This window comes from Malurus melanocephalus, unplaced genomic scaffold, assembly GCF_030028575.1.
Source record: "Malurus melanocephalus ecotype Western Australia unplaced genomic scaffold, MMel_1.1 scaffold_39, whole genome shotgun sequence".
In the NCBI taxonomy this organism is placed as follows: Eukaryota; Metazoa; Chordata; class Aves; order Passeriformes; family Maluridae; genus Malurus; species Malurus melanocephalus.
In genome coordinates, this window is record NW_026623271.1 from 1826790 (window position 1) to 1853738 (window position 26949).

The following is a 26949-nucleotide window of genomic DNA, read 5'->3' on the forward strand; positions in this document are numbered from 1 at the left end:
TCACCTTTTATGGGAAACACTATGAAGGAATTTTCAGGAAGCCCTGCAGAGACAAGTCATTACATCTCTCCTGATATTTCTTAATTTAATATGAAGGACTTTGTGAGCAGAAATTAGAGAAAGAGCTCTCCCCCACAGCAAGGATCAGGGTATCAGATCCTGGCATGAGGAGYGCATTTTCAAAAAATATTGGAGATACTCCTGGTCCCCAACAAGCTGCCTGTGATGATGCTGACCAACATCMACTTTGGGCATCCAAAGCTCAGCTTAAACATCAAACCTACAGGGAAACATTTACTCCAGCAGCAGCTCCATTATAAACAAAGGTGAACTCACACTAAACCTTATTTCTTTTAGATTTTTGTTTGTACTTTGACAGAGATTAAAAGGCTATGGTCTTATATAAGGGGTGTTTTGACAGCTTTTTCTTTGGCTTCTCTCACACGGAGTGCCTCAGACTTGCCATCACCCTTTCTGGTGTATAATGTCACCAAAAATGCACATTCCCATAACCACAGTCCAGATGTAGCTTAACAGTGTGCAAAGATTTGGCAGAATGGGTTAACCCTGACCATACAACATGCTGAACCACAGCCTGCAGGTGTGTGAGTGCTAAGCTCTGCTGAGTGATAGATGTTGGATTTTCAGATGCATAGATKAGGTATTGCGTATGTTATTCTGGGTCTCTTCAGCTGCTCCTGGATGAGTTCAGCACAGGAATGGCTTCCTTATGCCCCAGGTTCATTACAGAAGTCAAAGATGAATGACTTTTTCCCCGTTTCCAAATCTCTGTTTTATTCTGAGATTTTATTAAAAGTCAGTTTCAACTCCACTTCCAGAAAAAAAAAAAGTGAGACATAAAGAAATTGTCGAATTTTTTTTCCTGTATGAGCATGCCAACGAAGTAATTCAGGAATTCCCACTGATAGCATCTAGGATTTTGAATTTAAGAAGCAAAATAAAATATTCTAAGAAAGCAATACAGATCAAATCAAATTCAATTAATTAATATTTAACTTCTAATTATAGAAGTCATAATCAGCAAATAATTTTGTTTCTCAATAAAAGGTAAGAAGAGAGCATGTGAGTGAATAAAATGGCACTTACAGAGAAAGCACAGAAGCAGAATTCAGAGATGATGTGTTTTGTTGCTATTTAAACTTCACTTGACCTTGAATCTCTGACAACGGGAGAGAGAGCAGAGGTAGAGGAACTAGAAGAATTCCTAGAATTCTGTAGGATTCTGGCTGTTGTGAAAATTGTTTTCATTGTTYACCCCTGTATTTTTCAATTTTGTAGTGGAGCATCTACATGGACTCCTGATATGTGCAAAGAGACAGACATGACAGGAAAACTTTGGCAGGAATACTTTGTAGGGAACACTTAGTCCTTCCTGAAAGGTCAGGCAACATAATCCAAGGGATGTTTGAATTCTGTAATTCTCATATTTCGATGAATAAAAAGCAATTTACCTGTTTTAATTCTATAATGTKGTCTATTAAATATTGCCTGGTAATTCAGAAACACGGTCCTGCTAATATAGCAGTTTCATCACCGATTGTCTTTTCTAGGATGACTCCTCTCATACAAAATAGGACGGCTGTTGGTAATCCTGATTCAAACCTTTGTGCTCTCTTTGAAATGCATTACCTTTGACAATAAACTGCTCATTAGCTTGACAAGAATGCATGAAGAGCAAGATAATTGATTCGCTGTTCCTCAGATCATCGTCATAGTACTACGTGTTTAGAAACGATCCAATTTGCTCCTCTCCTAGTGCAGACAGGAAGGTTAATTTCTTTTCTATTTATACAAACAGAAGACAGTATTAATTGCCCTGGCTGGGTGCAGCTTTCTACATTATCTTTCTCACCTGCCTGGTGTAAAATCTTAGCACATTAAAATCACTTCAGCTTTCTCTTCACAGCTGGTCCTCGCTGCCACTGCTGACAAGTGTCGCATTTATCGAGATGACTTCTCTGCAGACCTGCCATCGCTCTCATCTCTGGCTTAGACAGTCCCACCTCTCTCTGCTATTGTTCTTCACTTTGCTGAAGGGGAAACATCTGCTCTTTCCCCACCCCTATTTGTCATTTCTTTTCCCTCCACAATACCTGACTATGTGGACATTATATTGACTGATGTCTTTTGTGATGGCTGAACCATAAAAAAGATAAACATCTCAAACTGCCAAGAGATTTTTAAACATAAATCTTCCTGAAGTTTAATCCCACAGTTTTAGTGCAATTTGGAAACCACTTTAGGACCTCTCTCTCCTGTCACAAAGCTTTCTTCCACCTCTTTGCCACTGGAAATATCACTGTACCTGCACATTTCTCATATGCCATGAAGAAGTGATGACCAAGAGAATCTCTGTTTCTTATTGATTGATTTTACATGCTCAGCTATTCTTCACATCACCTTTGACAAGGGTGCCTTCTGTAAGTGACTGCTTTGAGATGAAACATGACATTGGATTGGGGAGGAAAGTTTAGCCAGCAATACACTTCTGTACCTGCTCTTTCTCTTCTAAATRTTCTGAATCTCCTGTTTTCTCCAGACTTGCAATTAAAACTGTTTTATACAGAAATATGCAGTAATGCCAACATCTGTTCTTTACAAATTTATGCAYCTTCGCGACATTAAATCATTTATCATAGAATTAAACAGAACAATTTTTTTTTAGATTTCTTCTTGTTTGGCCTAGTTTAATTCTTACACAGCACCTTTTTTATACTCTCCCTTGCAGTTTTATGAGGATACATGGAGGCAAGATGGTCACAGGAGCAGGTGTTTTAAAACCTAGTCAGCCCTCTTTGTACCACCCATACTGGAGCTCTTCTCATCCAGCCATTCCCTAGCAAGTGGTGCATGGTACAGATTCCCTTTGCCTACAGAGGAAATCAATTACTTCCATAGTTCCTAAGCTTTCTGATCCAACAGTGTCCTGCCACTTTTCAGAAAGTCTCATGCACACTGATCACCYGTATTATTGGACTTCTAATCGAATAATGCACTGAACATTTTTTTCTAGTCAGTTCCACAAGTCACCAGTGACTGATCATGGACATTTGTGTTACATTCACAATGGTGTGGGAATCACTCACCTACCTTAACTTGCACAGCTAGTACATGTCAGACATATACATTGGACCCATTTGTGATTGTGTGAAGACAAGAGACTTTTGTAAAGCTGGTGGCAAATAAAATCCAAGATTTTAGGAAATCTTTGCTTAAGCAAGCAGGCTTTGGCCTATGGCTTGGGTACTTTGGAAATTATCATATTCTGATATGACTGGACAATGGAGGAAGAAAAGAATATAACCATTAGTTAGACAAACCACAGAAGAAAATCCTCATAGTGTGTGGTTTCCCAAGAAAATGAGAAAGATGAGACATGCTCCCATTCCTGCATTCCCAGCAGAGAAATCCTCCTTCTTTGTGCCGTCCTACCTATGTGTCCTCTCTAGTTTCTTCCTCCTCTCCCTGTCCCTTTCCCATTTCAGCAGTTTCTCCTATTTCCKTCCAAACACCAAAGTTTGATTTAGATCAGGAACTGTGGTGCTGTGATTTTTCWTTTACAAAGAGCCTAATCCCAGCTTTCTCTTTCCCTTCCTCCTACAGCTCCAAAACCACTCCTAGCCACTCCTTCCCTGTTTCTGAGCCTGCAAAGAAACAGATGGCTGCTGGGAAGGATGTGTTTTTTAATGCATTTGGAAGTGCAGAATTCCATAAAAACCAGTCACTCTCAAAATCCTACATCGCTCTTGTGAAAARTAGTTATTTGATCTGAAGCCACTCCCAGCAATGGAGAGACACACAGGCTCTGCTGGGACACATAAATTTGGACACAGAGAGAAGCCATAAACTGCTTTGCTGGTGCACTTGGATGGTACATCTCTGCCAGAGCTGCACATGCCAGAAGGGGAATCAGGAGGAATGGGAAAATATTAATCACTTCCAAGCCAGTGTTATGCAGGATTTGGGAAGAAAAGATGGTAGGAAAATACAAACACTTCTCTTTTCATCTGTACACAAATAATGGCTCAGTGTAAGTGGCCCCGTGGCACGGCCCTGCTGGGGTGTCTGCGCTCATGAGGCAGCTGCTCTGCACAGACCAGACCGAGCAGGGCTGGAAATACTGCTCCAGCACTCACTGCAATTGTTTGTGGGAAAGATGGGATTTTAGCAGCTGCCAGGGGAAAAAACCACAATTTTTGGGTGGATGGCAACAATTGTTAATAATTCTTGATTTTAACTCCCACTAGACAATCAAATGAGAATAAGCTTTCTGCCACTAAGCGGGGCTTCACTGGAGGCAGAGCTACTGCAGAAACCCTTTGTGCTGAAAAGCTCACAATACCTAATTATGGTTCTCTTATTTGTGCTCCACTTCTATTTAGTATTGCTGGAAATCCTGGCTTTCTGCTATTACAGGAAAATCTGTCTCAGGACTGCGGTGAGTTTTGGGACTCTCCCAACACCCACTTCTTCACACTGACTYACCAACTAAGGTGGGCAAATTTTATTCCAGAGGGACCAAATCCAAATCCTGGGGACAAAAGGAGCTGAAGACTGGGGGCTCTTTTAGTCTGAAATTTCTCTGTTGAGACTTCTATAAGCAGGGATGAATTTAAAGTTGAGAGCAATGGATAAATAAATTATGGATGCTCCCAACAGGCAAGCCCTCTGTGAGTTATGAGGCATCTGCAGGGAAATAATATCTCTTCTCATTTCTTGTCACTCAAGTCCATTTAACACACTGCTGCTAAAGCTATCTACTTTGGCAGCTATTCTGTAAGCCATTAAGAGTCCTTGATCTGTTCATACCCATAAAGAAAGAGGATTTTTTGTTATAGTATTGCAGCTCCTTAATGCCTCTTGTCCAGAAGARCATTTAAAGAGCTGATACAAAAGGAGCAAAAATTGTAGGCACATATTRCAAATCATCAAAATGAATACGTACGAAATACAAATGTCCATAAAATTCTGTAAAYGACAGCATTTTTACATAAGATGATTAAACTATGGAAGACCTGAACGGATTAAAAGTTGTGACAGTGGTTAATTAGAAGGAAAATTAAGTCAAATGTCACAGAACAAATATATTAACTAACAAATGCAGGTAAGTGGTAAAATGCCTACCAAGGATTTATTTGAACAAGATAAACTAACCCTGTAAAATATTTCTGTGTCTTGTATGAATTAAAACAATAAAGTTAGTTATATTTATGACATMAGATTGGAAGAAATAGAAAACTCAGTAACGATCTTATATAAAAAAGCTGGCTCCAACCTTCAAAACTTCATGTTGAGACCAAGAGATGTGTTTATCTGGGTATAATATACTGTATCCATACTCACTATACRGAATAGAATTAGTTTTGTGCTGAGAGAGATGTATAATTTCCTCTTCTGTGATGTTGGACATACATAGCTATGGAATTGTCCTCTCTGTGTCAGTGTGCTGGTAAAATTATTAATATTTAAGATTCAGAGGTCTATCTAACARTTCTTTGCTAAAATGACATTCCCTTTGACTAAAAGGAATGCACTAGTTTCCAACTCCAATCTTCTGAGCTAAKGGAGAAGTGTTCACTCCTGTGGCACCATCGAGTCCTCTCTCCATACTGTCCTGTTATTCACTGTTGGAGAGCTCAGGTCTGTGGCATGTATTTAAGGAGTCCACCCCTTCCAGGGAAGGATATTTGACTTTATTAGCATCAAAGTGATTATTTTTCCTCAGCCCTTTCCTGTTTGCTGAAACAGTGTATGGTTGGGTCTCTGCAATTGCTTGGCAGAGAATGAGGGAGCAGAGGGAGARATGGTGTCAGAGAGCTCTCTCACTGCGATCACACTTCTAAAAGATTCTGCCTGACCTGTCCCAAGTTGTACTTGCCTTATTGTGTGTGTGAGGTTCTTCAACAGCACCTGCTGGTTAAAGAATGATAACATCTTGTGCAGGCTGTGACACAGACACAGACTGTGATAATATGAATGACCCTATTGAGGAACCCCCAAAACCCCAAACACTAGCAACGGGGAGTTGCTGTGTAGAATAGAGAAGGGAAAGGTGTTCCTTCCTACACAATAACAAAGTTTTGAAAAAGAGTGCCTTCCACAAAAAAAGGAAAAAAAAACCCAACTTCAAACATTTTTATCACCTGAAAATTAGATAGWGGTATTTAATTCCGGTTGGTGTTTTTGGGGTTTTTCTCACCATCTTTTTAATCATTTGGAAACACTTTGTTTCCAAAGTTTGGAAGGAATCTTTGCTATCATTAGCTTCAGCAAAAACACGTTCAACATGAAATTAAAAAAAGAAATTGAAACAAGATTAGTTATTGAAATTCTTCTTTTTTATGAAAAGCTGTGTTTTCAGGGAACCAAAATCTTCTTTCAGAAATATTTACTGAGCTCAGCTCTAGTCTTTCTATTTCTGGATTAGTTAAAAATCTGAAATCAACAAGAATTTGTCACCCACTTCAATGGTCTTAGAATTTCTCAGTCATTCATTAATAAATTAATTAATAAACCAAAATATTTAGGTCCTAATGAAGCAAACCCACACATAAGTTTATACTTCACTTCATTCAATAAATATAATGTTTTCATTTGCTCAAATGCATGTAAAGGAATGCAGAAGTCTGAAACTCACCACATGGTAGGATTCAATTCTTGCTGATGGTAAGAGTCAAAGTCATCTCGTAGGATAATGCTSTCACTGTGCATTTCAGCTGCAAAGAAAAGAAAGTAGTACATGAAAAAAAAAATCCAGTGCAATCATCTCGTGCTTTCTAAATGTTGCCTTACCTAGAGTTAAAGTAATGCATTGTAAAATGCATTTTCAGTTTCTAAATATCTGCTTTTTAGCTTTTGTTATCTTTGAAAGCTGGCATTTTTTTGTTACAGGGTTTTTTGTTTACTGTGGATCATAGTACCACAAAAAATTAAGATGTACCCCCACAAAGGTGTGATGTCTATGGAAAGTTGGAGTAATGARGTACACATGAAATTTTTTAAGAACTTCTGTTCAAAATTGTTGGTTTTCTGAATGTTTAGAGAAAAATCCTTCCAAATCCAGATTTTGCAAACATGGGCACAAGAATGGATGAGAAGTACTAAGAGTGTATTACAGCACTTGTGGTCAGGGGATTCATTCAGACARCTCATAAGTAAAAATCCATGAGCTCACTGGAATTTCTCTGCTGCTMTCAGCAGACCTGGCAGTAAAGGTCAACTCATCTAAGGAACGTAAATTGCGAGTTATGTTATGCAAGTATTTCTCACCACTGTTCTGCAAACTTTGGACTCCAATTTCCCACCTTGATTTAGTGTCTCATTTATGTATGATGAGCAATAAACTCACTCAAAATCCCAAAACTTTGGCAGCTGTGATTGTATTCGAYAGACTCTTCTCTACAAATACTTCCACTAAATGAATGAAGTAACAATCACCTGCTATTCAAACTGAGAAAGAATGCCAGAACTTGTCCTGGACTGATCACATTGCAGCACGAGGGTTGGTGGGTGCAGGGCTGGAGAGCAGGAGCAGCAGTGCCTTGCTCCAGGGACTACCTTGAAGGTGCATTGGGACAAAAACATCCTCACAATAAGCCTGCATGAATTATTGCAACTCACAATAACCCCCACACTGGGGGTTATGGATCAGAGAATTAGAGAATGGTTTAGGTTAAAAGGGACCTTAATGATCATCTAGTTCTAAACCCCCTGCCATGGCAGGGACAYCTCCCACTAGACCAGATAGTTCAGAATCATTYCCAAGCCTGGCCWTGAATACTTCCAGGGATGAGACATCCACAGCTTCTCTGGCAACCTATACCAGTGTTCCACCACCCTCACAGTAAAGATTTTCTTCCTGATAGCTAATTCAAACCTGCCCTCTTTCAGTTTAAAGCCATTTCCCCTTGTWCCATTACTACAAGTCCTTGTAAAAAATTCTTCTCCAAGCAGCTTTCTTGTAGYCGTTTTAAGTCTGTCTCCCTAAAGCCTTCCGTTTTGCAGGCAGAAGAACCCCAGCTCTTCCATCCTGTTTTCTTAGCAGGGATACTCCAGTGCTGGCTCTGATGCAAAGAGATGCTCTAATACATAACTAGGAACAAAAGCTCTGCAGCATGATGTACTCACACTGCAAGGATTCAAAGGCAATAAAGAGCAACAAAAATCACATCAAAGAGACAGCTAATCAGAATTAGACATAAATTCAAATAATTTTATATGAATCTTGTTTTTATTTGATTCCCTCAGTCCTAGTTTCACGTGATCTTACGATTTTTATTTTAATGAAGTTAGGGATTCTGARTTTAAGTAGTAAGAATGATAAACCACTTACCTAGGTGAGGATGTAAGGGAGCCTCTGTTGGGGCTGTGAAAAAAAAAGACACAAAGTGCATGAATATCTTCTATGATCAGGGCTTAATTGCAGCATTTAAAATCAGYTCAGCTTAAAACTAATTGTACAGTTGATATTTTCTTTAGTCAGCTATCCCAACAGTCTAATTGTAAAAAATGTCAWGACCTCCAAAGTTACAAAAATATAACAGGAAAACTAAAATATTTATTCTCTTAATTGAAGTAAGCATCAAAATAAATGAAAATCAGTACTGGTTTTACAGTAAGGTAAAAAGAACACTTCTAGTGTAGAATTATGAGTTACTATTAAAAATAATTTGGATTATAATGAAGTAGTTCAAGGATTGACAAAGAGTGGGAATTAGGCTGGATAACAGAATTAGTCTAGGAGAGCCAAAAAATGCCATRCTTTGTTTATACTGCACTGAGCAACATTTTACTGGCAGTATTTTGGGGGGAAATAATATTCCTAGGGCAACAATTAACAGACTGACTGCAAATCMCTGTATCAAACACTTGTATCAAAGCATGTTTTTGCAGGCATTGCTGATAAATTCCCCAGCAGGTCTCTGCCTCTCAAGATACAGTGGAATATTGTAATGACACTGCATGAGGGGGCACATGTGTGAAATGGCACAAGTTTAATAAGTTACCTTCTACCAACACTTTGCAACAGAAGTCTTGGTGTGGCATTACACAAATGAAACTGGACTGTATCTGAAAGGGCACAGCTACAGAAAAATATATGGAGAGAGCCTAGAAGCTGGCTACAGAGAGTGTTGGATACTCCATGGTAGCTACTACWTCCATAGCTCAGTCTTAAATCCAAAGTAAGATGGACCTGAAATCCATCTCTTTCATGGAGATCAAGGGGGTGTGTATAATCCAGTTCCTGGAAGCAGCTTCCTGTTTGCCTATCAGTACCTTAGCCATGGATTTATACCATTATTTCCAGCTGCATTTTGGATTTTGTAAAATAAAACAACGGAAAAAAAAGAGAATTTTTGAAGCTAGGGTTTTTTTGATGATTCTGTGGTTTTTTGTTGGGCACTGACCTAAATTGTATGAGTACGCCTGATTTCTTCAGCATATTTGCAGTAAAATACTGAAGTACTGCAATTTCTGTCAYAACATCTGACAAATTAAAAATAGATTAAAAATAGAAATAAAAATGAATGCAGCAATCTGTGTAGAGCTCTCACATTTAGAYAGTCATCTAAATAGAAAGTCCAACACAAATCTCAAGAATTTTGTTTTTCTCTTCCTGCTTATTCCTTTAACACTGGGTTTGCAAGGAGGCATGACATTCTGTAATGGAATTKCAACATTTCATGGGAAGTAGGTGATCAAGAAGACTGAGTAGTCAGTAAGTGAGGTATCTGCAGAGCAGAAAATGATGGCAAGCAGTCTGGATTTACCTTAGACAGGAAAGGCTCCAGCCAAGGATACACACACAGTCACTGATGATACTTTCTAAAGCTATCATGCAAAATTTCTGCATTCAGCAAAAAGGCACAKGTACAGCACAAGCTTGGCATCTGTACATTTGCAAACTCTTTTGACTTCACCATTATTTGGTAAAACTGGCTATATATGTGATTAAGCAATACAGAATTGGGATCTGAGAATTTTTACTGAAAGAGCTCTTTCTCTCTGTGCATAGTACATTGCAAACCAAAACTGCTTACCAATAGAAYGAAAGAAAGGAAATTCTGTAGGTGCATACTAGTGTTACTGATCACTCTTTAAAAAAAACTAGAGCRGGAACTAAGCAAACACTTAATGTTAGACAAAAAGTTGTTTTTACAAAAACTTAATTTAAAGAAGCAGTTACATTTCCCAATTCTTTACAGAATCTAAGAAGCCAAAATATTTTTGCCTCAGGTATTCTGATTRTAATTTAAATTCCTGAGCTGACTATGGCAAAAGACTGTGAAGGTACCATTTAATGAGTGATAAACATAGACTTTAATCTCTCTATAAATAACTTCTGTTTTACATTTTATATTTCATTGCAAAACAGCCCTATGTTTATCTTCAGTTGCTGTATTTAAGGCCCACAAATAATAGAAATTCAGAATGTAACACACAACTAAGTATAGTTGTTTTACAGTGTGTTCAGATCTGCCTTTCTAATCAATGTATAGAACTACTTACTTTAAAATAATACGGATTTTTACCTGTGCCACACAGTGTGATTGAAGTCAAATGGAGTTTTTTTGTGAAATATGACAAAGCTAAAATAAATGATACAGTGCAGAGTAGCTATACAGTGTAAAGATATAAATTTATAATTTAAAAGGAATTATACAATACTCCAGACTGAGAGGGGAAAAGAAAGACCATCTCAGTTCATATTTTAAACCATTATTCACTTTCTTAGATGTTCCTTAGGCACAGAGTTTGATGGTTTTAAACTTAGAATCAGTATTTGTGTGGCTCCAAAATGCATGTTAGCTTGAATGAGAATGTGATATCTTTTTAAAAAGTAAAGCAAATGAATTTATTATTTGATTTTTTACTAGCACCCTGGGTATACAGAGAGCTTTACAAGAGATGAATTGTACTGAGCAAAGAGTGGAGGCAGAGCTCARCTGAGGTCACAGTCTAAGAGGCATGAGCAAATACGATGTGAGAAAATGTAAGGAAATGTGGGGTGCTTGCCTTGTAAGACAAGGCAATCCCTTTGGAAAGGAAAAGCAGAAGAGAAAGTATGCAATACAGAGTGATTCAGAGAGAGAAAGGTCACAGCCAAACTGGAAGCGTGAGAATCCTGAGAAAGCTAATGGGGAATTCAAAAGTCAATGGGGGCATTGTGGGGCTCTGTGTCAATGGGTTGAGGGAGAATGAAGGCATCTTTTGGAGTAAAAGGTTAAATTTTTCTGTGAGTGAAGTAAGGCTACTGAAAGGTTAAGCCAATTTAAATATGCCCCTTTTTGATTAAACTGGAAGGGAGGGAAATATGAAAGAAGTGGGAAGAGAATGTCATCTTCCAGAAACTGGAATGTGAGGAGGAAAAAACCAATTTGGTGGTGGCCTTGCTGTCAGTGAAAAAGTAAGAATGAAAATCGTTAAACATGATGATACTTAACTGCTAAGTAACACTAGTTTCCATTCAGATAAAAAGAGCAGGCATAAGGCAAATTAAACATGCCCCAGAAAAATCCATTTGTATATTGACACCCRTATTCCATAAATCTCTGGGGTCAAGACTGTGTATAGGGATAGGTAGAAAATGCAGCATAAGAAAATATTCTTAAAACTCACTGTAAAAGATACCTTTCTTTTTTTTCTCAGAACCCTGAACTTTGTGGTGTTTTTAATATAAAGGAAAAGTAAATTACAGTAACACAAATGCTCAAATGGTCCCAAACAAACACCCAAACACCGTGCTCAGATTTCTACAGCCAGGGGCCATCAGCTGTTGCTCATCAATTCATGACAAATGAGGTGTGGAGGGAGGTGTCTTCTGTTTTGCAGATTATGAGGTCTAATCTCCTTGTCATTAGCAGCCAGATGAAGATAAAAAAGAAAATGAATGCTTTTGTTTAGACTCCCCCCAATACTTCCTCTCTGCTGGTAAACAAAGTTGCAATTGAATGACAGAGGCTGAGCATCCCCATGGGAGAGCCAGCGAGTTGCCCCAGGCTGTTACTCTTGCTGACACTTGAGCAGGAACTTCACACCACCTCTCTACTCCAGTCCTCTGCTCTGCAAAATACTGCTCTGAGATCTTGTAAAATACAAGCTTCAGAGCCTGAAATCTGTGTTGCATTTCTTTTTCAGAGTGTTCCTAAATTTAACAAGGTACAAAAAACACCTGAAAGGTCTTGCACAAATATTCAGGCATAATTTCTCAAATAAAAGAGAGTCTGGGCMAGTTCTCAGGATTTGCTTTCAGCATGGAGATATCTGTCAGGCTGTAGAGGRGCCACTTAAGAAAGGAAACCCAGTCCTATAATTCTGTGGCATTGAACACAGGATTGCACAAAATTCTAGGAGTTATGAGTAAGGCAATAATTTAGGACTGAAAGGGAACTTMATCTTTTAAATCTCTTAGGTTTTACTGTTCTGAGATTCTCTGCAGGTCACAAAACCAATTATGTTACACATAAATTTCCCAGTATGGTCCTTTTCCCCAAGAATGGTGCTACTGGTCCAAATTTACAGCGTGCCAGGGAAAAGGCCTCCTTAACTGATCTCACCTTACTTGGGGTGGCAAAGGCATGTGGAGTTGGGCACCACAAGCTGCCCCTCCCAGCCACATTTTTATATCCATGCTAGGGCTAGAAACCGACTATAAAACCTCCATTATGTTTAGACAGCTAAACTCTTCCAAATTCTACTGTTCAATGCAGACATGTCTGACGTCTTGTCAACTCCATTTAAATTAGGCCACTGTTTACTAATGTGTGATTTTTTGTTCTCAGAGCCAGGAATATACATGAATCAATATGCACAATTCTAAGCTTACCTTACTTTTCATTTATTTTACTATTACACCAATGACTTAAATATATGGTTGATTAAATACAGTTTTACTGTCAAGAATATAACTAGTCACTATGATCCTTACCTCTCCTTAGAAGCATTTATAAGACATCTATATTTTCTAGCTTCTCTTATACAGTTTTTGTTTGGGTTTTTTTCCTGTTTGTGCTGGATTAATTTTTTCTGTTATCATTTTTATATCTCCTTTCTTCAATATAATTCTCAWAAAATTTAAAGCTTACATCAGCTCTGAAGTATGTCCCTAGCTTCCTAAACTATGTATGATATTCTGATCTTTTTTTAACAATTATTTTACTTYCTTTGGTCTTTCCCTATGGCATAATTTCTTACTCCATTTACATTATACATATGGCATTGCCATCCCTTAACACCACCCTTTATCATCCTCTAATTCTCTTCAAAATACAAAAAGCCACTTTCCTTTCACTGCACAAATTCCATTAACTCTATTAGGATTTATTAATGTACATCTGAGGGTGGACAGCTACAGTGAACATAACTGTTGAGATTCCTTGCTACTTTCACATCTTCGTGTATAAGCTTTTTACTAGACRTTATAAATTCTGGTATCACCTCCAGTGAACATACTTATTAAGAAGATGTCCCATAATAGATCCATGAAGTTGCCCTGTGGTTTTATTTTTCTTTATTTAGTGTGTCACATCATTCACTGCACTATTTCAGTACAGTAATGTTTAGGGCTAGASACTGGCCATAAAACCTCATTTATGCCAATCTACTTGGCTGTTTTGCATTTATATTAATATGATATTTGCATCTAAATAAATTCACTAATTCTTTCTGAAAGAACCCTTTGTTTACATTAATAGTGTTGATGAAAATGGAATAAATGGAGTAAGGTCTACTTCAAAGAAAGCCTCTTTTCTTTGAATAGAAAAATTAATTCTAATAGTGTAAGAGTGATAATGGTATGCAGTGGTTAGAGACTAATGCAATGCAAGCTGTGTGCTGAAGAAATAARAACAAAAAGGCAGAGGAGAGCCTGGTGCTGGAAGAGACGGGAGGAAGGGTAATGGCAGTGCCGTGGTTGAATATCCGAGTCAAGGAAACTGTGTCTGAGCTAGGAGACTAAGGGGAGAGAAGCCATGGTGAGCATAAAAATGTGGCAGAAGAACCAAGAGAACAACTGAGAAGCTTGCACATCCTTATTGCAGGGAAATCTGATCACTGCTGCAGCTGTCATACACYGTCCACTGCTCACAGAATCCTCTCGGGGATCCTTGCCTAAGCCAGATCTGATGTTTGCAGAGGGTCTGTGTGACATCACAGATTCTGGGCATGATAAATCCAGGAACTCCTTGAAGTGACTGTGTACAAAGCAAAGAGAACTGCTGGGAAAATCCTGGGAAAAACAAAAGTTATAAGGATGTGGGAGACTATGACACGGTGGGAAGCTGAAGGCCCATTCAGGGAAGTGGTGCAGGATGTGGCTATCAGTGCTTGGATGGGAGGAGGGGGCAGCAAAGAGATTGTCACAGCTGAGCAGCCAATAAAGGCCTGGTAATGGGACATCTCAGMATCCTTTATTCTCTGCAGACAACCAATACCCAAATTCTATTTTCTCCCTGCTCTGCAGAGTTCCTGTGAACTCAGGGACAGCACAAAGTAACATAAGGACTTGCTGTTCTAACCAACATAAGTGTTGCTAAAATGTTGATCTGAAGTTAGGTTATGCTCCAAAATTGCAGAACTGYAAAGCAGAGAGGGGTGAAAGAACAAAAGTTTCTTTTGTCAGCTCTCCTACTAAAATTTCAGGGAACAGCATGTCTGGAGAAGGACTGTCAAAGTCTGGATGGATTTCTACCCACTTGCCTCTGCTTAACAAGGTGTTTTCTTGCAGCAGGGAGCAATCTTGTTGTTTTGTCCATATTCTCCTTGACCATGCTGCTAGTTCTGACACTCCTGTATTTCCATTCAGCCTGTCTCTGCATAGCTTTCACTGCCCTGGTCACTGCCAGCTCTTTGTCASTGCCATCAATATGTCCCTTCCCTCTCCCTTCCTTACCTGTTCTGGCCACCCCAGACTGTCTGGCTGTGGTGTGCTCGCTCTGCAGCCATGCTTTGGAGAACTTAATTTGTTTATGAGGGATTTTGTCACTTTATGCTGATTACTCTCCATATTAATTTCCCACTCTCAACTCAAGTCCATCCAGCAAGCAGCCYGTGTGAGATAYYCTCCCCRTCYTCTTTAGCAATCCCAAGTGGTGATCCTGMCAACACTTCTGTTCCCAGGTCCCCRWACACCAGTCACTCAAACATTGCTCTTTCATACTTGCATTGAACCTGTACAATTATCTCCTGTTAATTTMCCTGTTGTTTTTCCTTCCACACAGTAAAAATGTGTCTGGCCCAATCATCCTCCATCCAGATCACTGTAGCACTCCCTTCTGATTGCCAGCACCTCTGTTACACATTTCTAATCCCTCCAAAGCATAGCCAACATCCAAGCTTGCTAACTGACATTTTGTCACCTCTGATTCCCACTTCCTATTTCCACTGAACTATAACAAAAGTGAAAACTTAAATATTGAAGCTGAAAGTTGAAATATTTTCCCCTCATTATCACAGACCTACTATTGATACCTTATATGAATAACTCCATTTATGCTTCTTATGTAATGTTCAACAGCTTTTCATTGCAAAGACCATATTCTGAAATTCATACAGAAAAAAAAATCCTATAGCTCTAATGCCCCCAAGAGATGTGTTTTATGGGATTTTCTCTTGGGTGTATTAACATGACAACGCATTTCCAATCTAAAAATCTTTATTTCAAACCAGTTGGACTGTGTTTCAATGTTTCTTTTCACGTGGAAATATCACTGGAATTTTGCTGATGTAACTGGAAATTCCTTTCTCTCCTTTACCAAAAATGATGGATACCTTTTCTAGTTCTCACTGTTTTAATGAAGCAGGTTCAAAGCAAAGTACTGTTTGTAGAYAACCTATTTTTTAGGTTATTCATTGCAAGGGAAAACTATGAAAACAATTAGATTTTAAAAGTTTGTGTTAGTCAAACATTTTGTTTAGCTATAAAAATGATCAAATGTTGTATGTGACAGGAAAAATTCAAAGGCTTACTTTCACAAAATGGGAAGGCAGATTTTTCACAAGGACATGAGTGAGCTGGATGGYAAACAAAGCTTTTGCTGCAGGCATATTGCTTAAAGTAAATGCACTGAGGGTTAAAACTCAGCCTGTGGGTCTGACGGAAAATAAATGTTGGTTATTACAGGCTGATTTCAGGCACTTGCATAATGCCACTGAAAGTTTTGTATATTCCCCAAGACTTAGCAGAGAGGAAAAGTGGGATTCCTGGATAGCTAACRAGAAGAATGTAAATAAGATCCTGATAAGAGGTTTTCTACAGAATAGCTTTCATGAAGAGAAACATTGACATGCAGGTACAATGGAAAACCACATTTGCCAGATATTTTTAGAATTATGGTGACTCTTACCTCCCTGTTCACACAGCTGTTGTGCTAAGGCATCCTTGAATATAACTTGGCCCCTATGAGTAGCTGTAGCCCTGTGAACATAAAAAAGACAATAATAAATTATGTAGTATACTTATATATATATCTATATATATATATCTTTATGCATGAATAATCAAATCAGAAGTCCCATTCTGGTTTCTTCYTGTGTTTATCTTTTTGCACTCTTCTAAATTTGTAAAATAATTTGCWGTGATGGTTTTGTGCATAGAAAAAGAAAATTCCTAAACCAAAATAGCTGGGTTGGTAAYAAAAATCACTGGCACAGGGATTCARCGAAGGACATCTTTCAGATATGTCTATAGCTGTACACAGAGTTTCTATATTTGAGGCCTCAAAAGTTTTATYGAAAGAATAATTATTTCCCATTAGTGACCCACAGTGAGAAGACCTGTTAATGTGCCACAAAACTTGTCATTTTGTTTTCTCATGATCAGGTAGTAATACAATGCAGTGTAATTTGTTTTTCTCTTATGGGGCTCTCATGATAACAGTGATAGTTTTACTTTCTTTCCAATTGCTCATTTAATGCCTCTTTTCCAAGTGCAGTACTTCTCAACATCAGTTTTATCTCAGAGATTTCAAAACCTTACAGTATTTGCAAGTGTTGCATTTGAAGTCTGATTTCTTTTAGCCAAAGTTTTTCCAGGATATGTCTAGACTCAGAAACACTCTTCATACATGGTTTTTAGCCTTTTTCTAATTAACATTAATGGACTTGATGTAGATCCATGTGAACTCCTTGAAACAGCCCCTCAGTTCAACATTAAGACGGTGAAAGCTACTTTATGAGAACAGTTTCTCAGACAGCACTCTGCCCTCTCTAATGGATCATGCCTAGATTGCTTATAAAATGTCAGAAAAGACCACAAAGGAATGGTGTGAAAATGAAAGTCAAAATACATTGTATTTTTCTTGGCTACTAGACCAGTTACCTTGAAAAGGAAGAATAAAAGTAACATACCTAATACTAAATTTCTCACATACAGTTGATCCTCAGGSTAAAACCCATCTTCAAATTGTCCAAATACCAACAGGAGTAAATGAAAGCTTCTCTGGGATCTACTTTGCTTCCTACACATTTAGGGAAAATCTGTTTACACCAATATGCGTGCCATGAAATGTAAAACTATGCTCACCTGATGCTCCTAAGGCTTTCAGACACTCCCTTCCTCTGCCTGAGGAAGGAGAGCTGTGTTGCCATTTCCATCTTGGACTSTCAGAGGCAGATGTAAAGCTGGAGCCTTGCCTCACCTGGCAGTGACAGTGTYTTGGCCACAGTCCCAGGATCACATTGCCAGTGTGAGGTTTTGGTTGCAGTCCCTACCATGTGCCCCATGGAAACTATTTTAGGATTYTTCAATAATTTCATAAAATACAAAATACCATAGTTCTACATTAGTATTTCTGTTTCTGCTGACATGACCAGTGACCATGCTAAGTGCAGAGTAAAATAAAAAGAAACACATTGCTCCAGCACATAAAGGCAAGAGAGCTGAGGCTTTAAGTCCCATTTAAAACTATGAATTAAAGTACTTGTTAAAGCTCTGCTGTGATGAATATGGAAGAAACTATGATAACTACATACTTTTCTGCAGTTTTCCACTAGAGTATTAAGTCATGCAAGCCAGAAATGGACTAAACAATCTCCAAAATCAAACATGTGCCCAGCTTTCTTCAGAAGGATCAGATATGGTGGCTTCCTCTAGCAGCTGAAATGGCAGGGCATTCCACAGCCAGCTTTGGGGCCAATGCAGCACCGACAGACATGTTTTGAATTTGTTTTGCATTGTGGGAATTTGATGCATTGAGCTTGCCTGGCTCAACATACAAGAAAAAGCCACACCTAAGGCACAGAAGGTATTCTGTACACCACTTCTATTCCCCAAGCTGTCGGGGTGGAAGAGAGGGCTTTTTGCAGACAGTGGGAAAGAAAACTTTTATTAGCAGTGGACTGGGACTTTAGAGATGCTGTTTATGCAACAGCCCAGGATACAATTCAGAATATGCACAACAACGATGGCAACCAGAGCCTTCCTTTATGAAGCAGAGAAGAGCAAACCCTTGGAACACAGACCACATGCAGAGGGGAGCTTGAGTGTGTGTCTGAACGCAAACAAATACCGAGTAATACCAATAATACCAAACTCTGYGCTGTTTGCTGGATCTCTGCATGCGTGTGAGAAAAAGGGGATTTGGGCGGAGAGCCAGCAACCAGTTGAATGATCGGCATCTTTCTGTGTCTGTCATCCCTTGTTTGACAATGCAGACTGGGAGCCAATTATTGCTGTTCCATAGCAGGAGTGATGCGCGCCCTGGGGACAGGAGCGCCGTGCGGGAGGGGCACACGTGGATTTGCATCACAGCCRTGGGCAAATGCACCAACAACTCAGCTTCAGACACTTGGTGAGGGTGCTGCTACTGCCAGTTTACTGGTATTATCCCCTCMATTTTCTCTCTATTTATGCTTTATTAGTGGAGCAAATGAAAATAATGCAGCGCAGTTATGCGTAAACAGAGCTACTTCCAGAAAGAARTGTGCAAAACACACCTTTTCTGTATTTAAATATCTTTGTTGGTGATGCACCTACCTAACAGGTGAGGTTGACCATGAATTTGGATTCTTTTCTTATAAAGATGTGCAACATATCTAAACCCATATCAATTCCTATACTCACACTCTAGTCTAAAAACTACATAATATTTATGGAAAAACAAAAATAATACTGGCAATGCCTGAAAGACACTCTACTAAAGAAAGAAAATTATTTAGCTATTAACTGTGGGGTTTGTTTTTGTGGAGTATATGTATCCAGAAACTGAATTCTGTGCTTTTTTGCAAAGTTTTTATGTTGTCCTAAATGTAGTTAAATATTGCTTAGAGGAAGGGCACTTATTAACCATGTGGTCTTACTCCACACCAGTCTACAGTCCCACCCTGACACTGTCTGCTATTTATTCCCAGCTAAAGGGCGACTAATCAGATCTAAGGTGTCAGTCAGCCAAAWGGCAAGATGCATGTTCCATATRTCCCCAGAGATAATTCCTAAGTAGRAATTAATCTTTCCAAAGGGATAAGRAATAAAAGAAAAATGGGAGARAACAGGAACATCATGACATGGTAAGTGAGAGCTTTGAAAGAAAAACAACTCAGAAGTAATAAGGTTCCTCTTTATATTGACCTCACTCGTCCATTAGCCTAGATGTATTTGTGTGCTTGGGGCTGTGCAAGAGGGGATGAACTTCTGACAGGGGAATAAAGAGGTCTGAACACAAAAAGACTACATAAGATGCCAAGGCACTTACGGCTCACTGGCATTTCAAGGCATCACTAACCCCATACTTCAATTACAGCAATTTTGTAAAGAATTTTACTTCCTAAACCACTACTATTCAAGCTGAAATCAGATGCCAATAAGGATTTCCAGATTATCTGTCACTGAAAACCAGAGGAGGAAAAAAAAAGAAAAAAGAAAAAGACTTGCTGGTTCTCTACTTAAACTATTTATAATCTGTGTCACCTGTGAAATGGGGCTTGAAGTACCACCCTGCTCAAGTGCCAACAAGCTTAAAAACACTTTTCAAGTGCATTATTGCMAGCTCCTCTGCACATAGCCTCAGCAGTATCAATTTGTCTCCTGTGCGATGACACAAATCATTCCAGGTGATCTGGGAGGAATAAACCCAGAGACAGTTCCATATGATAGAGAGCCCTCCCTCCCAGACTGCTTTGGTTGGATGCAGAAGCTGAGCTGTGCATCTAGGAGCAGGGTACCTGTCCCGGGCCCTTCCCTGGAGTTGTCACCATTATATGCTCTGGGCTTCACATTCCTGGTTCTCACTCTGCCCTTACACGGATTCTTGGCCATCCGCACCTTTCCCTGGCGAGGGAAGGCACTGGAACAAATTCATGTGGGAGGGGGCTCAAAAAAAGACTCAGGTGTCCTACCTCATGATGCAGCAAAAGAGGTTTTCAACAGGACCACAGAAAAAGATGCAATATTTTGCCTGCACTATCAGACTTTAACCCTATGCCAGCTGCTAATGGTTAATGGCTGCTTCTACATGAGGATAGTCAGAGTGACATCCACAACCCTGGCTCCAGGAAAATCAGTGACTGACTATATGAAGCTGAGATTTGTCCTCCCCAACCCCAGAATCGTGGCCCCCAAAATCAGGTCTGATGCGCTGCCAGCACAGACTGCGCTGCTTCCTCACCACTGCAGGGGGACACGGTGCTGGGCACTTTCTGAACCTGGGCTGGAGCAGAAAACAAAGCAATGCACAGCCATTGATTGCTAGTGACATTGTGTGTTGAAGCATCCCATAGTTCACACTGGATTCACAGGCTTTGCCAACATTTTCTTAACAGTTTGTACTTTAAAGAGCATGTTTCAGCTCAGGAGAACACATGAGGCTACATGGGACTGACCTCGTGTGCTGCCTCTGCTGCCTGGCTCTGCAAACTCCATCTGTGGAAAGGACACACGGCCACATTTCACTGGCCACACTGCCCAGAGGTGCCTAGTTGTCCTCTTTATGCAAATAAATGTGTTGATTTTCAATGCATTGTTAAACTTGCATCATCATCTCTGCAGGATTGTCTTGTTTAACCCATTGTCTTTAAAAAAACATATTTTCCTCCAATATGGTCTGATTAAGGGAATTGTGGATAAAATAGCYTTAAAAGCAAGATGCAGAACAGACCTTGTGGTGGTTAAGTACATGGGGTAGCTGTGAACAGCCTTTCACGGTGGGAGTGTGAATCACTTTCTTCCAGTGCCCTGCAAAGGTGGTTTAGTGACCATTTACTGCACGGGGCAGGAGGTGGTGTCARGCTGGGGTGTGTTTTGGCTTGTATTTCCTACCAGGGTTGGAAGCTTTAGTGACAATTTCCTCAAGAGCAGTCAAACCAACATATTAAACCTGACTGGGAGRTGGTGCTGGTGCTGGTGCTGGGGCCAGTACGGAAAATGCACAGAGCATTCGTGGCTGCTGATCCAGAAGGCACTTGGGTGGGAGGCTTCCAGCTACTGGTTAAATGCCTCCAAGTTGTTATTTCAGTTTTCACTTGACATGCAAGCACAGTCTAATTAAAGCAGCAGAAACGAGATCTGTGTGTTCCGAAATGCACATTTTGACTCTGCTTTTCTCTCCCTGTCCCCAATGGTTTCCTCACTGAGATGTTATAGAGAAAGTCATCTGTCCTGACCATATTCAGCTGAAATTGTCAGGGAAATTTGGCAAGTAAGATGCAATTACTTATGTAGACATTTGTTCAGGGGACCGGAATTAGCACACTTGCTCTAAAAACCTCATTCAGAGGTGAAAATTCTTCAGAGGGAAAGGACGAAAACAGCCAGCAAAAGCCAGGGTATGTGCTAGGGGGCAAAGAGCAATCATTTTATTTKGTGCAGCTGACCTGAGCTAAAGTTTGAAGATCCCATGAATAAATTATGCTCATAACAACTTCATGGGTGAGCTGAGACAGCTTTGCCTTTGTATAGGATACAAGAGGAACAAGAGTCACCCAAMTTTGTYGTTTMTTTCTGAATTTATCTCTGGGGACTSCACATGTGAGGAAAGAGACTCAATTATCAGCCTAAAGGTTCATTAAAGACTGATATATGTAAACATTCAAAGACTTTATTTAAACAAGATTTGAATAAAACAGTCTCAAGTAGCAAAAACAAATGAGAAGAACCTACAGAAATTTCCTCCTGGTACCTGAAGGGAAAAATGAAGAGKGACTTCTTACAAGAGCTTATGGTGAAAGGRYAAGGGAGAATGACTTCAAACTGAAAGAGAGGGCAGGTTTAAAATAGATATTAGGAAAAAAATCAATATTATGAGGGTGGTAAGACACTGGCACAGGTTGCCCAGAGMATCTGTGTCTGCCCCAKCTCTGGAAGTGTTCAAAGCCAGGTTGGATGGGGCTCTGRATAACCTGGTCTACTGAAATGTGTCCCTGTCCATGGCAGGGGGTTGGAATGGGATGACCTTCAAGGTGCCTCCAAAGGCAGGTCATTCTGTCATTCTGTTCTAGATCCTGTAATTGCAACCCAAAATGCAGAGGATGGATCTAAGGCTACAACACTGCAAACACAAGAGTGCAAATGCAGCTCCAGCCCCTACACATTACAATTTATAAGAATTTATTTTTGTTGTCCTAAAGAACACCAAAGTTTCGTTTGGTTGCAAGGTGCATGTACAAAAGATGATTACAACATAGTAATGTACTCACATTAGAAAAGAGGTAAAGACTTACCATTTTAAATTGTATATAAACATTCTYATATTACTTTCCCTTGTGTCTCAGAGACTAAAAAGATGTGGGTCTTTTTTTAAAAAAATTCTGTCTAGTTTTATGTGACTGGAACGATTAGAGCTTCTTGCTGACTGAAAGCAGATTAGGACAATACTTTCTTCTCAGCTACAGGAAATCCAACATTTTCATTAGTATTTTGCATTGTGTGATTATAAAGGAAAGTAAATTYTCTTTTTTCTGTATTTGAAATAAAGGGTTATTGCAGTGGCATCTGCCAAGCAGAGAGCTCATATAAATAATAGAACAAGCATCCATTGTCTCCCTACTGACACAGTGCCAACAACAGAGTCCCTGTTTTCCACCTTTTTCAGTCTTTGGGAGAAGATTTTGTCCTTGTTTTAGGTTTTGAAATCTATCGTACTTTATTATTTAGTGGAACATTGAATGAATGAATTTTAAGTTTTTAATGCACTGAATATTTATAACTATTTGAAATCTATATTTAACCCTAAGCTAATGAATCTATTACATCTTCCTGGTATAAAAAAAATACTGGTTTTCCTAAATTTTGCTTTGTAGTCTTCTAAAGCCTATATTCAATCAAGATATCATTCAATCACCTAAATTATCATTCAAGAACAACAAAATCTTTCTCTTTTCCTATATGACAAGAAGAAATGTTGCAGTTACTRCGGATTTTAAAATTATTGAAGTCTCTAAACGAACACAGAGGTATTCAGTAAATGGACTTACAGTCAATTCCTGTATGTTTCTACAATGAATGTTTTTTAACTACATGTACTAAGTAAGTTTGGCAGTGCTGATCAGCTGGRGSGARTTCAGCAGAGGCTACAAAAGTGATYTGGGCTGGAGCACACTCTCTGTGAGGAGAAACTGAGGGAGCAGGGAAGGCTCCTTCAGCCTGCAGAAGAGATGACTGTGGGGGGACCTGGCAGCAGCCACCAAGGGAAGTTGTGTGGTTCCTCTCCATCATGGCTGTATTAAAATAAAATATTKGGTTAAAGCCCTGAACAACCTGGTCTGGCTCTCCTTTGAGCAGGARTTCAGACTAAAGATTTCCTGAGATCCCTTCCAGTCTGCATTTTACTGCAGACCCCTCATTCTAAGGTTTTGTAGGTCTGGAAGAAGCAAAGAAATGAAAGCCAGGTTTGAATCTAATCAGATTAATCAGTACCTATTTTGAGAACTGATTTTCACAGTGCAAAATAATTAACCAGTTCTTTATGTTTAGCACTCTGCATAAATATCTGTGATATTGATTCTCCCCAATCATGAGTTTATGGCTGGGTACCTCAGAGTACCTTGCCAAAGGTTTTAGATGATCCCAGAAAATCAGGAGTTTTATGGTAGTTGAGGCTCTGGGGTTTCCTGATGTGATACAKTTTAAAATGAAGGCTCATAATAAATACCATACTCAGCTAATACAGTGAAAACTTAAAAACATTTAAAATTTAAAAAGCAAAATCTGAAACACCATGTAAGATGCTGGGATGAAAACAACATTAGTTTTAAAAGATCTTGAATAATGGAAAAAAGGATGATTTTACTGTCACCTTTTCAGTTCGCTGCTCCCATGCCATCTGTACTCACTATCCATTTCCCAGTTAAGGTTTCATCAGCTTGCTCTACCCTGATTTGCTGCCCACTGCTCCCAAAGGACATTGCCAGTAGCTGTGGATAAGCTGGACCACRTGAAAATCTGGAACCTCATCCCCTGTATTTGCTTTACAACCCACACAGAGAAATCCTCAATAGCCAAATTAACTCCCTCAAAAATCACTAATTTCAGTATTGTTTACAGAGATGTAACTGGTGCATCTACAATGTGCAAATCAGCTTGCAAGGGAAGGATAAAACCTGCCTCTTTAGTCTAATGCTAGAAAATATTACATCAAAAATCAAAATTTCCACAGACCGCACCCCACAGCACAGGGGGCAGATTTCCCTTCCTAAAGCTTCACCTAACACTTGAATGTTACAGTCCTTGTCTAATGYTTCTCTGCATTCCTCACAAACCTAAATGTTAAAAAATGAATGGCACATGGTAATCTTCCACAGACTGATCAAAATCAAACTAAGAGAGATCCTGATACAGTTGTTAGTGAAGAATTGTTATTCTTGCTGTGAATACGGTGAACCTCTGGAAAAAAAAATGCAGGGTCACCTATCATACAAAGGACAGTTATTTCTCCTGCATGGTTTTTAATTTTCATCGAGATTTATGAGTTGGAAGAAAGCATATATCCCTGAAGACCATACCGGCTTACAAATAGAAATAGGCAGGTGAAATATTGCCTTAGGAGAATAATTAATTCCATCAGCCACTGAAAAAATGAAAAATCTTTGAAGTATCACAGAACAAAAGAAGCAGGTGGGATGGCACCATGCACACAGCATCAACTGGGGAGACTGTGGTAAGGAGCCCTGGCWGGAACTGGTTGTGCTAGAGAAAGGTAGGAGGTTATTTGGGAATCTTAGAGTACTGAAGGCAAGGTTGAGGTGTAGTGTGAAGGCCCCTTGAATTACTGTGATGTGGGAGTTACTGGGGTTTGCTGTCCAAAGAGGTAGGAAACTTGGAATCATGGATCCAGCTGCTCACTGTATAGTTAGGCCTTTCTTCAACAAAGATTTTTTTTTTCCTCAGAGATGCCTGTTAGAGGGATGTCTTAGAGTTGGGATTAAGAGACACTCAGAGACCTGGATGCCTAAATCAAATCCAASCTTCCCACCTCAACCAGAGAGATTGAATTTAAAAGAGAAAAATATGTTCTCTGTGTCCTTCCACAGCAGGTCCTGTCCTCCTGCCCTGCTTTYCAAACTTCCAGCAGCTTTTAGGGCTGAGCAAAGCCCCAGGCTCCCCTTGCAGGGTGTTAGCAATGGCTCAGCACCCCTTGGTGCTGGTTGCCACCTGAGCTGTGGGTGGGAGCTCTGTGAGCCACAGCAGAGGCCAGGACCCACCCTCTGCCCCAGCTCAGAATGGTTGAATTCAGCTGCTTCTGAGTTGTGGGCAGTTTTTGCTTGCTCCATCCTGGAAATCATGGCCTGACCACATCCTCACCATCACACCCCAGAGAAGACCATAAGGAAATCCAGTCTGAAAGGAACCTCAGGAGATATCCAGACCAATCTCTGGCTCCAAACAAGGTCAATTATATGAGTAAAACCCACACAGCTCTGCTATATGCTCCCTAACAGCACATCCAGGCTCACAGTTCTGATATTTGTGAATGCTTTTGCATAATAAAATAACAATAAGACTATCAAAATCATGTTAAACAAAATCTGCTGTCTGAACTTCACCTTGAATTGGTCAGTCACTTGACACAGGCATAAATACTCTGAATTTACAACTCATTTGGTCAGCAGCCTCCCTTATAATATACTGTTCCAACARTAATGAGTTTGAATCCGTGTTTCTCACTAGGAAACGATCCACAATTTGTCTTACTCAGAAACAAATTACCTGCTGAGCTACATTGCTATAATGTCTCCTTTAGATGCGGTGTGGATAATAATTCTTTTAGCCCATTATTAAAAAAGACATTGAAGTCTAAAATCTTTCTCTTAGACTAAAGTAATAATGAAGAGATTTATAACTCTAGCCTCGAAAGAAACTAGAGTAACAGAGACTCTAAGCAACAATGTAAGTACTTCCAGGATAGATGGTTGCTCTCAATGTTTTATTACTGACTAATTTTTCCTGAGCACAGATTTSTTTTCAGAAATCTCTGGCAGAATGAGCACAAAGCTAGGATGACTCTTTGTAGGAAAATATCCTATTGATGCTCTGAGATTCTTTATCACCAACACGGGATTCCATATGTCCCTGGTGAACAAAAAAAATGGTGACACTGGGTGAAATGCAACCAGACTTCAGCTCTTCATTTGTTTGCTAATGACAGTTTCCAATCAAAAGGGATACACTGGGAATTCAATTCAGTAATGTTGCTAGGAAGGTGAACTTTTCAAATACACACAAATAATTATTGCCTTTTTTACGTGAAATATTGCTTGGGAGCTCAAATTCCCATGTCTGGAATCCCAAATTCCAAGTATTACAGATGAAGGCATTCATCAGAGACTTGCACATCTGGTGCTGTACACAACAGAGTGGTACTGGAAATTAGAGAAATTCATCTGTAATTTGTGTTGCTAAGAAGTTTATGGTTGATTAATAAAACATCGAACTTGAGCTAACACTTAACGATAAAAGAGATCTCTTCTCATAACTGATATTCTAATGGGGTTTTCAGAGTG

At 39.4% G+C, this 26949-nt stretch overlaps 1 protein-coding gene across 2 annotated transcripts in view; it reads right to left on the reverse strand.

Annotated features, from left to right (window-relative positions):
• The window catches only part of RELN (reelin), a 270732-nt gene that overhangs the window by 144159 nt on the left and 99624 nt on the right, over positions 1-26949 (reverse strand). For both annotated transcript variants that reach the window (XM_057364499.1, XM_057364500.1), the window contains exons 4-6: positions 16365-16435; positions 8354-8386; positions 6659-6737 (exon numbers count right to left, since the gene is read on the reverse strand). In XM_057364499.1, coding sequence (XP_057220482.1) covers positions 6659-6737; positions 8354-8386; positions 16365-16435 — 183 coding nt within the window. The remainder of the gene's footprint in view (positions 1-6658; positions 6738-8353; positions 8387-16364; positions 16436-26949) is intronic.